This window comes from Suncus etruscus, chromosome 17 (assembly GCF_024139225.1).
Source record: "Suncus etruscus isolate mSunEtr1 chromosome 17, mSunEtr1.pri.cur, whole genome shotgun sequence".
Taxonomy (NCBI): Eukaryota; Metazoa; Chordata; class Mammalia; order Eulipotyphla; family Soricidae; genus Suncus; species Suncus etruscus.
Window position 1 is genome coordinate 23,240,284 of NC_064864.1, and position 14,106 is coordinate 23,254,389.

At 48.7% G+C, this 14,106-nt stretch overlaps 1 protein-coding gene across 1 annotated transcript in view; it reads left to right on the forward strand.

The window, feature by feature from the left end:
* Positions 1 to 14,106, forward strand: part of CABIN1 (calcineurin binding protein 1) — a 112,237-nt gene that overhangs the window by 21,503 nt on the left and 76,628 nt on the right. The window contains exons 16-19 of the mRNA XM_049790637.1: positions 1,788 to 1,982; positions 5,925 to 6,167; positions 7,313 to 7,469; positions 12,887 to 13,002. Coding sequence (XP_049646594.1) covers positions 1,788 to 1,982; positions 5,925 to 6,167; positions 7,313 to 7,469; positions 12,887 to 13,002 — 711 coding nt within the window. The remainder of the gene's footprint in view (positions 1 to 1,787; positions 1,983 to 5,924; positions 6,168 to 7,312; positions 7,470 to 12,886; positions 13,003 to 14,106) is intronic.

The window sequence follows — 14,106 nt, forward strand, 5'->3', positions numbered from 1 at the left end:
TTGGCAGAATTGTTCTTTCAAGTGCACAGACCCTGGTACATTCTAGAGACCATAGCAGCTCTGTGTGTGTGTGGGGGGGGATTCTATGGATCAGGTGCCAGAATCTGTGGGGGCCTTCGGGTTACAGTAATGTAGGACAAGAGTCAAGGGCTTTGCCCAGAACTTGCTAGGTCTCTAATGGTTCAATACTTCCTGGTGGCATAGTCTGGTTAATCGACCCATTCACTATACTGGTCATCTGTTCTTGTTTTATATTTTACAATGTCTTGTTTCTGGAGTGGTTTGAGATTTTTATTCTCTCTCTCTCTCTCTCTCTCTCTCTCTCTCTCTCTCTCTCTCTCTCTCTCTCTCTCTCTCTCTCATTTTCAGTATATATTTTGTCTTAATTTCAGTTATTTTTTTTTTTTTTTGGTTTTTGGGCCACACCCGTTTGACGCTCAGGGGTTACTCCTGGCTATGCACTCAGAAATCGCCCCTGGCTTGGGGGGACCATATGGGACGCCGGGGGATCGAACCGCGGTCCGGTCCGTCCTATGCTAGCGCTTGCAAGGCAGACACCTTACCTCTAGCGCCACCTTCCCGGCCCCTTGTCTTAATTTCTTTTTTTTTTTTTTGTTTTTGTTTTTGTTTTTGTTTTTGGGCCACACCCGGCGGTGTTCAGGGATTACTCCTGGCTTTCTGCTCAGAAATAGCTCCTGGCAGGCACGGGGGACCATATGGGACACCGGGATTCGAACCAATCACCTTTGGTCCAGGATTGGCTGCTTGCAAGGCAAACGCCCGCTGTGCTATCTCTCCGGGCCCTTGTCTTAATTTCTTAATTTAATTTTTTGTGGGAATAGGATTTGAGCCCAGGACTTTACATCTGCAGGAACAAAGCTCTCAGGCTCTCTCTCTCTCTCTGTCTCTCTGTCTCTCTCTCTGTCTCTCTGTCTCTCTCAGGCTCTCTCAGGCTCTCTCTCTCTCTCTCAGGCTCTCTCTCTCTCTCTTTCTTTCTCTTTTTCTCTATCTACCTATCTAGCTACTTTCCTACCTATCTATCTATCCATTTTATCTTTTGCTTCTGGACATATCTGGAGGTGCTCAGGGGCTACTCCTGGCTCTGCACTTGGGACTCCTGACAGTCTTAGGGGATCATATGTGGTGCTGGGAATTGAACCTGCATTAGCCCATGCAGGTGCCATACTTGCTTTACTATCTCTCTAACCTCTCTTTCTTTCTTTCTTTCTTTCTTTCTCTTTCTTTCTTTCTTTCTTCTTTCTTTCTTTTTTTTTTTTCTTTTTCTTTCTTTCTTCTTCTTTCTTTCTTTCTTTCTTTCTTTCTTTCTTTCTTTTCTCTTTCTTTCTTTCTTTCTTTCTTCTTCTTTCTTTCTTTCTTTCTTTTCTTTCTTCTTTCTTTCTTTCTCTTCTTCTTTCTTTTCTTTCTTTTTTTCTTTCTTTCTCTTTCTTTCTTTCTTTCTTCTTCTTTCTTTCTTTCTTTCTTTCTTCTTCTTCTTTTCTTTCTTTCTTTTCTTTCTTTCTTTCTTTCTTCTTTTCTTTCTTCTTCTTTCTTTCTTTCTTCTTCTTCTTTCTTTCTTTCTCTTTCTTTCTTTCTTTTTTCTTTCTTTCTTTCTTTCTTTCTTTCTTTCTAAAATAGTTAAGTGTTATGACCTTAAGTATTTATCATAAATATATATTGAGGAGGAAGTCAAATTCTCTGTTCCTCATCAGGGTCTGAGAAATACCTACCTGCCAGTTTCAAGGGTGACCTGAGCAACTTGTCAGGCAGCATTTCTGGACCTTTTGCAGATAGATAAGAACTTGAAGTCCCTGGAGCGGTGCCAGTCCCTGGAGGAGATTCAGCGGCTCTATGAGGCTGGGGACTACAAGGCTGTAGTGCACCTGCTCCGTCCCACCTTGTGCACCAGCGGGTTTGACCGGGCCAAGCACCTGGAGTTCATGACATCCATCCCCGAACGACCGGCTCAGCTGCTGCTGCTGCAGGTACATGCTCTGAGAGGAGCCCAGGTTTTGTGTTTATTCTTTGGGTATTTGGGGGTTCTCTCAAGAACTTTGAAAGACACTTTCTTTTTCCAAGGGAGCTTGGGGAATCACACCTAGCAGTGCTTGAGGGCTGCCTTTAGAGGCCTGGGGACCCTGCAGTGGTGGGGACTGAACTGATACTTTATCCCTTGGAGCATTTCCCTGGCCTGGGAGTAAAAACTGTCACTCAGGCCGGAGAGATAGCATGGAGGTAAGGCATTTGCCTTGCATACAGAAGGATGGTGGTTCGAATCCCGGCATCCCATATGGTCCCCTGAGCCTGCCAGGTGCGATTTCTGAGCAGAGAGCCAGGAGTAACCCTTGAGTGCTGCCAGGTGTGACCCAAAAACCAAAAAAACAAAAACAAATACAAAACAAAACATTACTCAACCCCTGGGAAGACGTTAGGGGTCAGGACTGGAGGACAGTTGGAACCTAGGTATAGGCTTCTGGATCACAACTTGGCCGGCAGAGGAGAAGAAGGAGCCAGTTGTCCCTTGACTCATTTTTTTTATTTGTCTAGTTTATAAGTAGAGTTTTTTTTTTTGGGGGGGGGGGGTTTTGGGCCACACCCGGTGATGCTCAGGGGTTACTCCTGGCTATGCGCTCAGAAGTTGCTCCTGGCTTGGGGAACCATATGGGACGCCGGGGGATCGAACCGCGGTCCGTCCGAGGCTAGCGCAGGCAAGGCAGGCACCTTACCATTAGCGCCACCGCCCGGCCCCGTAAGTAGAGTTTTTAAGTGACTTGTGTGACTGCTAAGTAGGGTCAAGTATCTGGTTGGTGTAAAGAATCATGCTAGCAGAAGTAGGCATGTGCCATTCTATGGCTGAAGAGAAAGCATGCCACATGAGGCTCAGAGGCCATGGGCCCTCCTGGCTCTCTGTGGGCCACCTGCCTCAGGAAGTGAACCCTGCCCAAGGCCCTACTGTGGGATGGACAGCTCCTCCACCTCCTGGGCCCCACACCCTCATGTTAGGAATAGGAGGATGGTGAGCTTGATCTCACAGGTTTGTTTTTGGGGTGTTATGTGAGGTAGAGTGCATTGGCCCCAGGCCTGGCATACAGCAAGTGCCCTTAGGAAACCTAGAGTCAGCCAGAGGTGAGAGCCCTGACCTAAGCATACAAGAGGTAGCAACATATTTCATCTCTCATGGGTTACATACTGATGACTCAATAATTTTTATTTTAGTGGGCATCACCTTCGGTTTGGAGACACCAGGTTTTCTTCCTGTGCAAAGTAGGAGCAGTCAGGTGAAAGGGGAAGGGGAGTGTTTGGAAAAGGACAGGCAAGAGAGAGACAGGGGCAAATACTGGCAGAGTATGCTGAGAACAAGCAGGGGTGTATGATCTCAGTTACTGTGGTTCTGACTGTGGGGGGATTCCCATGCATTTGGAGGAGGGCATTTGTCTCTATGAGACAGACACACTGCCAGGCAGAATCCCCAGGTGTGGCTGGCTACTTTGTAGATACAGACGGCTGTTGGTGCTGGGACAGGCCAGCTGCTCTGTGAAGAAATAACTCCTGGTTTCCCCCCAATTTCCTATGGAGTGTTTTCTAGGAGGAGTGGAAGGAATGCTCAGGGCTTACTCTGGCTCTGTGCTTAGGGATCACTCTTGGAGCTCTAGTAAAGGGTCCGTTTAGGGACAACATGTGGTGCTGGAGATTGATTTGCAATCGGCCACACAAGTCCCTATATTATATCTCCAGCTCCCCTAACTGTTTTTTGTTTCTTAGATTGCATTCATATACCAAAGTTATTCCTCTTCTTACCAAATGTTGCAGATATTTTTTCCCCCCAAGCCTGGAAAAATACTCTTCCTTTACTCATTACCCATACATGGGTTGAGTGTCTGTAGCACATTTGACTTAGGGTGCTTGAGAGTCCCCAATCCCAGACCCTATATGCTGGAGGTGAGGAAGACAAGAATTTTGCCCCTCTTGCCTTTGTTCTGCCTACCATTGTGCCTCTTTCCTGCTGCACTGCTGTGTTTCCTCTGCTTTCCTGGCAGGTGGCCTTCCAGGCTCTTTCCTGTCAGCATCTCTCTCTTGTTCTTGTTTGCTTGACTCTCAGGGTTTTGCTGTTTTTGAGCAACATCTGGTGGTGCTCAAGGGTTACTCCTGGCTCTGCACTCAGGAATTATTCCTGCCGGTGCACAGGATACCATAGGGGATACTGGGATGGAATCTGGGTCAACAGCGTGCAAGGCAAACACTCCACAAGGCAAGTGCTGTTGTTCCATCCTATGAGTCTCAGTTGTTATTACCATTGGTTGCTGTGTTGTCGCAGCATTTCTTTTGTTTTGTTTTACTATTTTTATATTATTATTTTAAATCATTGAAATTGTTATTTAAATGAAATTCTTCACTAATTACATTTCTGGTTTGTATGGGTCCTATTGGTTTTTGTATGCTTGTTTGGAATCAAGCACCAAAATCACAACATTTCTGGAATTTTCTCTTTGCTTTAGAGTTAGGTGGAATTTCATCTCCTGACTTGGCAGCTGTTTGCTTTTAGTTCATTCTGCCCTTGGACACTTGGATTACTTCCTATCCGAGCATCCTGACAGCTGCTCTGGCAGCCGTTTAGCCCGTTGTTTTCACCCTGCTAGAAAAATAACTCTTAGCCCACTGAGCATTGAGCATTTGATCAGAGGAGTTAGTCTGGGCCTTTAAGCTCCATTTCTGCATCCCATGATTCTTTGATGTCTCTGTGGTACCTGCTAAAGAAAGTCAGCTTAAGGCTAGAACAATTATACAGCGGGTCAGGTGTTTACCTTGCTCTCGACTGACCCAGGTTCTATCCCTGAGTCTTGCTAGGAGTGGTCTCTAGGTACAAGGAGTAAGCCTGAGCATTGCTGGGTGTGGCTCAAAACCCAAAAAGGAAAAGGGGCCTGAGCAATAGCACAGTAGTAGGGCATTTGCCTTGCACGTGACCAACCTGGGACGATCCCGGGTTCGATCCCCAGCATCCCATATGGTCCCCTGAGCCTACCAGGAGCATTTCTGAGCTCAGAACCAGGAGTAACCCCCGAGCACTGCCAGATTGGTCAAGGAAAAGATAAAAAGAGTCTTCTTAAGCCAGCTCCATGTTCCTGGCCATTCAGACTGGGGAATTGAGAGTAGCTTTTCTTTGTAATAACAGGTTGCAGCATATCTCAAAGATAGTGGACATTGCTCAGTGAGTGGGAACTGGGGCCACCGGCTACGGGGTAGTCAGAGTCCACTTTGTGCCAGGCAGCAGGGGAGTACTGCTGCTTTGATGGGCACTCTAGGAAGTCTGCAAATTCTGTTTAGGCTGGGCTTTCCTGTCACCCCAGCTTGGTGATGAGTGAGATGAGATGCAGTGTTCCCGTGAGTTGTGTTCTACTAACTTCACAGAGAGCAGTGACCCTGCCAAAGAGGAGATTTTAGACTCTCCAGATGAGCCAATGTGTGGGGCCAAGCACTCCCTCACACCCTGGCCAGCTGTGGAGCTAAGTGTGCACCAGATGGTAGCTTGTTTGATGCTCTGAGACTGGGAAGTGGCTGGGTTCAGTGCCCAGGTGGACGGGGCTTGGATGGTGACTGTTTATACTGCCGCTTTCAACAAGCCCCTTCTGCTGCATTTTCAGGCCTCCTCAGGCCTGCCTTTCCCTGCTGAGATCTTTTGGTGCCTCAGCCCTGGTGGCCTAGGACACAGAAACATAGCATGAGAGTTGGCAGAGCTGTGGTGTCTGGCCACCTCACATTGCCTGTGTGGCCTCAGCCCATTACCCGGTTTTACAAAGGAGAAAAGTAAACCTTTCTGAAAGTCCAACATGCTAGGGTTGTGCACTGTTCATCACACTCTTGCAGAAATCTCTAGGCTGTAGGCTCACTCCTTGTGCTCACTCCTTCCTTCCTGCTACTGCCCATCTCAGGATTCCTTGCTCCGCCTCAAGGACTACCGGCAGTGTTTTGAATGCTCCGATGTGGCTCTGAATGAGGCAGTGCAGCAGATGGTGAATGCCAGTGAGGCTGCAGCCAAGGAGGAGTGGGTCACCACTGTGACGCAGCTGCTGCTGGGCATCGAGCAGGCCCTCGCAGCCGACAGCGGCGGCAGCATCCTGAAGGAGTCATCCTCGGCCATAGGCCTGGTCCGGCTCACCAACAACCTCATCCAGGTAGCCTCCTGCTTCATCCTGTTCTGCCCAGCAGAGGTCACTCTCTGCATGACTCCATAGGGGTTTTCTGAGCCTGGAATGGGTATCCCTGACTTCTCTGGCTGCTGGGAAGTGGGGGCCACGGCACCTGCAAGCCTTCCCAGGGTGGCTAGGCAGGTCCCAGAGGTGGGGTAGCCCTCAGAACCTCAGGGTTCTTCTAGAGACCATCTGTGCCAGGGAGACTCGTGGCCGAGGACCGACCCAGCCCTGTGTGCAGCATGCTGGAGGCAAAGCTAGAGCTTCAGCTAAACCACTTCCCATTTTCCTGCCAGGCTTCTCCAACACCTCTTTATCCTGGTCTCCAGAGCTGACAGGGCCACCTGAGCAGGCAGACAGGTTTCCTTGGCTGTCTCCTGACAGGCCCTGTTTGGGCATCAGCAAGTCACACCAGATCTAGGACCTTAGCATCACACCCTGCGTTTCTCCCCATTCTCACTTCTCTGCTTTAGCTCATGCTGCAGCTGCCCCTCAGACACCATGGTGGCACGAGGCCTACAGTGCATACTGCCGCCCCATTCCAGCTTGCCATACCCTCGACTCCCCAGTGCTGCATATGGGTATGCTCTTCCCTCACCTCCACCCTGCCAACACCTTACATCCCATGTGCTCTCGCTACCTGCCACCTCACAGGCCTCATCTTTCCCTTCCGTGGCTGCTTCTGGGCCTCTTGCCACCTGCCTCTGTCTCTGCTCTCTTCCTTCCCACAACATGGGGCCTCCTGAGCGCCATTTTCTTCTACCTGTGTCAGCCTCTGCTGACCTGTTTGGCCCCCATAATGATACACTGCAGCAATATCATTAGCTCCTGCCCTGGTTTGTCTGCTCCCTCTTGCTGTAACTGTGCCCTCTGATAGCCTTGAAGGCCTTCTTCTCTTCTCATTCACTTGCCTGTCCGAGATCCCACCTGCAGTTGTTTGAGGGTGGCATGAGGGGGGGAGCACAAGGACTCTGGCAAAAGATGTGCTAGATGCTGTGTCACCAGAAGAGCTCCATCACCAGAGGGTTATATCTGGGAAGGCCCCATGCCCTACTCTGCCTGATCTCACAGAGAGCCAAGGGGCACGACAACCCTGCTGTGATGCTACTATGAGTCCTCCTATCTCCCAGGTCATCGACTGCAGCATGGCTGTTCAGGAAGAGCCCAAGGAGCCCCATGTCTCCTCCGTGCTGCCCTGGATCATCCTGCACCGGATCATCTGGCAGGAAGAGGACACCTTCCGCTCCCTGTGCCACCAGCAACAGCTACAGAACTCAGTGGATGAAGGTGGCAGGGGCGAGGGGGGATGTGGGTGGGCCCTAACTTGCTTTTTCTTGCCTTCTGCACCTGCCCCAAGTCTGTGGACTACCCAGTGAGGAGAGCCAAGATCCTTGGCAGGCTTTGCATGATGCGGTGCTTGCACATAAACATGGGCTCCTTTCAGGGTTTATTTACTGTGCCCTAGGGCCGGGAGGCAGTGGATGCTGCACGACTGCTTGCAGTGCAACCTGGGAAGATGACCAGATGCTGAGGGCTTTTCAAGTAGCACTGATACTACTCCAGGAATGTCACTGCTCACATCTGCAGCCTTGTACCATCCCTTGTGCTTGGCCACTGTATCCCAGTGCCCCTTCTGGGTAGGAGCCAGTGATCGTGGGATGAAAAAGACTGACGTAAATGTGGATCCCACTGACGCTTCCTGGCTCTGGGACCTTAGGCAGATCATTTCATCTCCATTATACATGCAGGAGCAGTGGCATCTGTCTAAAAGGGCTGTTCCAGGGTGACGGTCAGTGCTGGAAGGACGCCCAGCAGTGAGACAGGAGAAGCAGCCAACTCAGCGTCAAATGGAAGAACGTTTCTTGAATTACAACAGGACTAAATCTGTGATTAAAAACATACGCATCGTGTCTGCTTTGAAAAATTGATAAATATCTAGATGCGTCCTGGCGTGAATCTACTTTAAATATGAAATTTGTAGGGTCAATGTGATAGTACAGCAGGTAGGGTATTTGCCTTGCATGTGGCTGACCCAGGTTCTATCCCCAGATAGAATCCCATATGGTCCCCTGAGCACTACAAGGAGTGATTCCTGAATACAGAGCTAGGAGTAACCCCTGAGCTTCACTGGATGTGATTTCCCCCTGCCCCCCCCAAATGAGAGCTTTGAGGATCAGAGAGCTAGCTCAGAGAAAAGGCAGTTGCCTTGCATATGGCTGGCTAATCCTTCAGTTTCCAGCACTGCCTAGTATTGCCAGGGCTTACTCCTAAGTATATAGCCAGAAATTACCTCTGAGCACTGCTGAGTGTGACCCAAAATAAGTTTTCTAACTGAAAAAAAATTTTTTCATGTTTAACAGTGAGACTCATCCTAGGTGTTTCCAAGCAGCACTCAGGACAGCTGGCTGAGATCTAAGAATCTACAGTTCTAAGGGAAAGGAAGTGTCAGCAGGGACATCTAATCAAGTTCTGTGTGATAACAGTGGCAACTGACATTTGTAAACAAGCATTCCTGGGGCCGGGCGGTGGCGCTAGAGGTAAGGTGCCTGCCTTGCCTGCGCTAGCCTCGGACGGACCACGGTTCAATCCCCCGGCATCCCATATGGTCCCCCAAGCCAGGAGCGACTTCTGAGCGCATAGCCAGGAGTAACCCCTGAGCATCACCGGGTGTGGCCCAAAAACAAAAAAAAAAAAAAAAAACCAAACAAGCATTCCTGGGGCTCTAAGTGCTTCTTAAGAAAAGTACTGGAGGGGCCGGGCGGTGGTGCTAAAGGTAAGGTGCCTGCCTTACCTGCGCTAGCCTAGGACGGACCGCGATTCGATCCCCCGGCATCCCATATGGTCCCCCAAGCCAGGAGCGACTTCTGAGCGCATAGCCAGGAGTAACCCCTGAGCGTCACCGGGTGTGGCCCAAAAACCAAAAAAAAAAGAAAAATACTGGAAAGTAAAAGAAAAGAAAAGGGGCCGGGCGGTGGCGCTAAAGGTAAGGTGCCTGCCTTGCCTGCGCTAGCCTTGGACGGACCTCGGTTCCATCCCCCGGTGTCCCATATGGTCCCCCAAGCCAGGAGCGACTTCTGAGCGCATAGCCAGGAGTAACCCCTGAGCGTTACCGGGTGTGGCCCAAAAACCAAAAAAAAAAAAAAAAAAAAGAAAAGAAAAAAAAAAAGAAAGAAAAGTACTGGAGGATGAAGTCAGTAAACTGACATGAGTCAGGAAATTTCATAGGAATGTAAAAGGCCTGGGAAAGAATTTGTGAGCCCACTCAGGTCCATTTAAAACTGAAACTTAGGGCTGGAGCCTTGGCGCGGAGCGGTAAAGCATCTGCCTTGCCTGCGCTAGCCTAGGATGGACAGCAGTCCGATCCCCAGCATCCCATAACAGTCCCCCAAGCCCAGAGGTATTTCTGAGCGCATAGCCAGGAGTAACTCCTGAGCATCATTGGGTGTGCCCCCCACCCTCAAAAAAATCCTGAAACTTAGGGAAAGCAACTGGGTTAGTTAGTTAAGGTTTCAGAGCATAATGTAAATAATATAAACCTTTAAGTTGCTATGAATAATATATACAACCAAGTGGGAGTTTGGGGGGGGGGGAGAAGTACTGCAAGACCATCCTTGATGTGTCTTTGGTCATTCGAAAATACAAAGAGATCTAAAAGACTAAAAAGAAATAACCCCAAAACCAACATAATGTCTTAAGCTTGATAAAGTATTAAGATAGATAATGCAGGAGCTGGCAAGGTGGTGCTAGAGGTAAGGTGCCTGCCTTGCAAGCGCTAGCCAAGGAAAGATCGCGACCCGGTTCGATCCCCCGGCATCCCATATGGTCCCCCCAAGCCAGGGGCAATTTCTGAGCGATTAGCCAGGAGTAACCCCTGAGCATCAAACAGGTGTGGCCCGAAAAACCAAAAAAAAAAAAAAAAGATAATGTTTAAGATAATTTAAACCAATGCTTTCTATACCTTTTTGACTGCAACAGACCAGGAGTAAAATGACCAAAACAAATATCATGAAAGAGGGGCCAGAGCAGTGGCACAACGGTAGGGCATTTGCCTTTCACATGGCTGACCTAGGACAGACCGTAGTTCGATCCCCAGGTGTCCCATATGGTGTCCGTCCTGTCCGTCCCGTCCCCCCCCCCCCCAGCCAGGAGCGATTTCTGAGCACAAAGCCAGGAATAACCCCTGAGCGTTACCAGGTGTGGTCAAAACAAACAAACAAACAAGAATAAAAGGCATGAGGCCTGAGAGATAGCACAGCAGCTGACCCAGGACAGACCCAGATTTGATCCCCTGGCATCCTATATGGTCTCCCGAGCCTGCCAGGTACGATTTCTGAGCGCAAAGCCAGGAGTAACCATTAAGTCACTGGGTGTGGCCCCAAAACAAACAAACAAATAAAATCACTAAAGAATCCTTATTCTGGGGCCGAAGAGGTGGCGCTAGAGGTAAGGTGTCTGCTTTGCAAGCTCTAGCTTAGGACGGACCTCGGTTTGACCCCCCCCCCCCGGCGTCCCATATGGTCCCCCCAAGCCAGAGCGATTTCTGAGCACATAGCCAAGAGTAACCCCTAAGCGTCAAATGAGTGTGGCCCAAAAAAAGAAAAAATAGAATCCTTATTCTACTGAGTATGATCCCACTGGGATTTTCTGTTCTGATGTATTTATTCTATTGCAATCCTCTTTAGAAATCTTAGTTATGGGCCCGGAGAGATAGCACAGTGGCATTTGCCTTGCAAGCAGCCGCGATCCAGCACCAAAGGTGGTTGGTTCGAATCCCGGTGTCCCATATGGTCCCCTGTGCCTGCCAGGAGCTATTTCTGAGCAGACAGCCAGGAGTAACCCCTGAGCACTGCTGGGTGTGGCCCAAAAACCAAAAAAAAAAAGAAAGAAATCTTAGTTATGGGCTGGAGTGATACCACAGCGGTAGGGTGTTTGCCTTGCATGATGTGACCTGGGACAGACCTGGGTTTGATTCCGCCCTCCCCCCCCCCCCCCAGCCTGCCAGGGGTGATTTCTGAGCACAGAGCCAGGAGTAACCCCTGAGCGCCGCCAGGTATGGCCCCAAAACAAACAAACAAACAAACAGAATCTTAGTTATAAGTCCAATGGTGGGTTATGGTCCAGAGGTTCAAAAACAAAGAATCTTCAAGAATCTAAAAAATAATTCTAATAATGAACAAGCATTTAATTGAAATTTAGTCATTCTTTTTTCATTTATAGTATGCAAATAGATCTAAAATATAAGAATCTTTGATGGGGTTGGAAAGATAGTACAGTGGATAGAGCACTTGCCTTGCTTGTAGCCAACTCAGGCTTGATTTCCAGTACCTCAGAGTTCCCTGAACCCCACTAGGATGATCCCTGCATATAGAGGTATGAGTAAGCCTGAAGCACTACTGGGTGTAGCTGTGTACAGATAGAATTTTTTTTCTTGAATTTCTTTTTCTTTTTTTGGTTTTTGGGCCACACCCAGCAGTGCTCAGGGGTTACTCCTGGCTGTCTGCTCAGAAATAGCTCCTGGCAGGCACGGGAGACCATATGGGACACTGGGATTTGAACCAACCACCTTTGGTCCTGGATCGGCTGCTTGCAAGGCAAACGCCGCTGTGCTATCTCTCCGGGCCCTTCTTGAATTTCTTACGCCATACTCAAGGGGCCATGGCCCTCTCTCAACCTTTCTCAATAGACTGGGCTGACAGGAGGGCCTGAGGTCCTGCTCAGGTCCTGCAGTGCCTGTTACCTCCCCTTCCCCAGGGATTATCTGGGCCACATGGCAGTGCTGAAAGACCTCTAGGATGCTTGGGGGAGATTGAACCAGGCTTGTCACATAAAGAAAGTTGCACATCTCAACTTCTATACTATCTCTATGGCACTGAGAATCTTTAATTTTAGAAGTGTCATATGGGGACCTGAGTTGTAGTATAGTGTGTAGGGCTCTTGTCTTGTATGTGACCAACTTGGGTTTGATCGTCATCATTCCCTGTGGTTCCCTGAGCCCACAAGGGGGTAATCCTTGAACACAGAGTCAGGATTAAGCCTTGAGCACGAGTGCGTGTGGCCCCAAAACCAAAAACAAAACCCAGAAGTGGCACCTATAGTAGGAATTCAACTGTTACGAATTGTTTCTCCTTAAAAAGGTCATATATGGGGCTGGAGAGAGAGCACACTGGTAGTGTGTTTGCCTTGTATGCAGCCAATCCAGGACAGTCAGTGGTTCGATCCCCGGAATCCCATATGGTCTCCCATGCCTGCCAGGAGCGATTTCTGAGTACAGAGCCAGGAGGAACACTTGAACACCACTAGATGTGGCCCAGAAACACCCCCAAATATCAGAAATGCACAGAAAGTTACTTCTAGTAATATTCACTGGCATGTCAGTGTTTGTTATTTTAAACTCTTTGTTTTTTTCAGCTTTAGAATTTTTGGTCCACACCAATGGTGCCCAGGGACTATTTAGGAGTGACCCCTGGCAGTGCTCCGGGGACCATATGTGGTACCAGGGGCTTGAACCAGGGTCTGCTGCATACTGTGCTATCTCCCCAGCCTGATTTGAACTATTTTTTGATAAGCACGTACTGCTTCAGCATAGCCCATTAAGTCAATATTTGAAAGAAAGAAAAGGGGAAAGAATCTGTGGCCACTTTGGTTGAGAATGAAAAGCTGGTGCCTGCGTCCATGTTAAATCTGTATGTGCTTGTCTTTTACAGTGATGTCGGAGACACCCATGCTCCCGTCCTCCCTTATGCTGCTCAACACTGCCCATGAGTACCTGGGCAGGAGGTCATGGTGCTGCAATTCAGATGGGGCCCTGCTGCGGTTCTACGTAAGTGCTGCCCACCTAGTCAGGGCTAGTGTGGGTTAGGCAGGGGTGGGCACTGGGATGTGGTGCTCTGGGCTTCCTTGACCTCTTCCTGGACTCAGGTCTCTTCTCCCCACCCTCCATGCACTCAGGCTGCTATGTGACTCCTTGGAGCTGCCAGAAAGTCTCAGCTTGGTTGAGTTCCTGATGTTTCTGAGGCTGGGGTAGGGTGAGGGAAATGCTGTGAACCTGATGCCGGGCTCTTCGTGGATTTAGGTCCTCCAATTACTGAATCATGTCATACTAAGTTATGATCAGGAAATAACTGGATCCTTCATGGAAATTATATTCTATTACTTATTGCAGTGCTGTGTGGCTTACCATATTTTCCAGCATATAAGACGACCAGGCGTATAAGACGACCCCCTAATTTTACAGTTAAAACATAGGTTTAGGCCTATATTCGCTGTATCAGACAGAATGTTCTGTGCTGCAACTGTATGTACCACAGTGAGCCAATCACAACAAGCAAAGGTTCAAAGGTTACACAGTAATAGACTTTCTCTCTGACTCTGGCCAATCTGAGCAGGCTTTTGACAGTGTAGATTCGGGTCCAGAACATTGTCTAATTTGCATGCTTGAAAAGCCTGCTTGGCTTGGCTGAGTTAGAGAGGTGGTCCAAGCAGCCTGGCAGGGATTGGTGCAGGATCGAGTTGGAAAATTCATTTTGTGGCAATATCCAGACGATTTTCATTTAGCGGCATATTGAAACGTTTTTGGGATATACTCGGCGTATAAGATGACCCCCGATTTTCGATCAACATTTTGTTTTGTTTCAAAAGTCGTCTTATATGCCAGAAAATACGGCCCTCACACATGTAAGGCAAGTGCTCTACCTCTGAGCTATATCCCCAACCCTCAGAATAATTTTAGAAATAATAACTGGTTTCACCACCACCTTCTGTTGAGTCCTGTTTGCCAAGTGCTACTTATCATACCAGGTAGTAGTCAGTCACTCGGTCACTGGCTATCTCATTCATTATCGCACAGCAGTGATTAGTTAGACAAATAGGCTTCCTCTCACTTGCCAGCTGGGAGACCTGGGTTTGTTTACTGGTGATAAGCAGC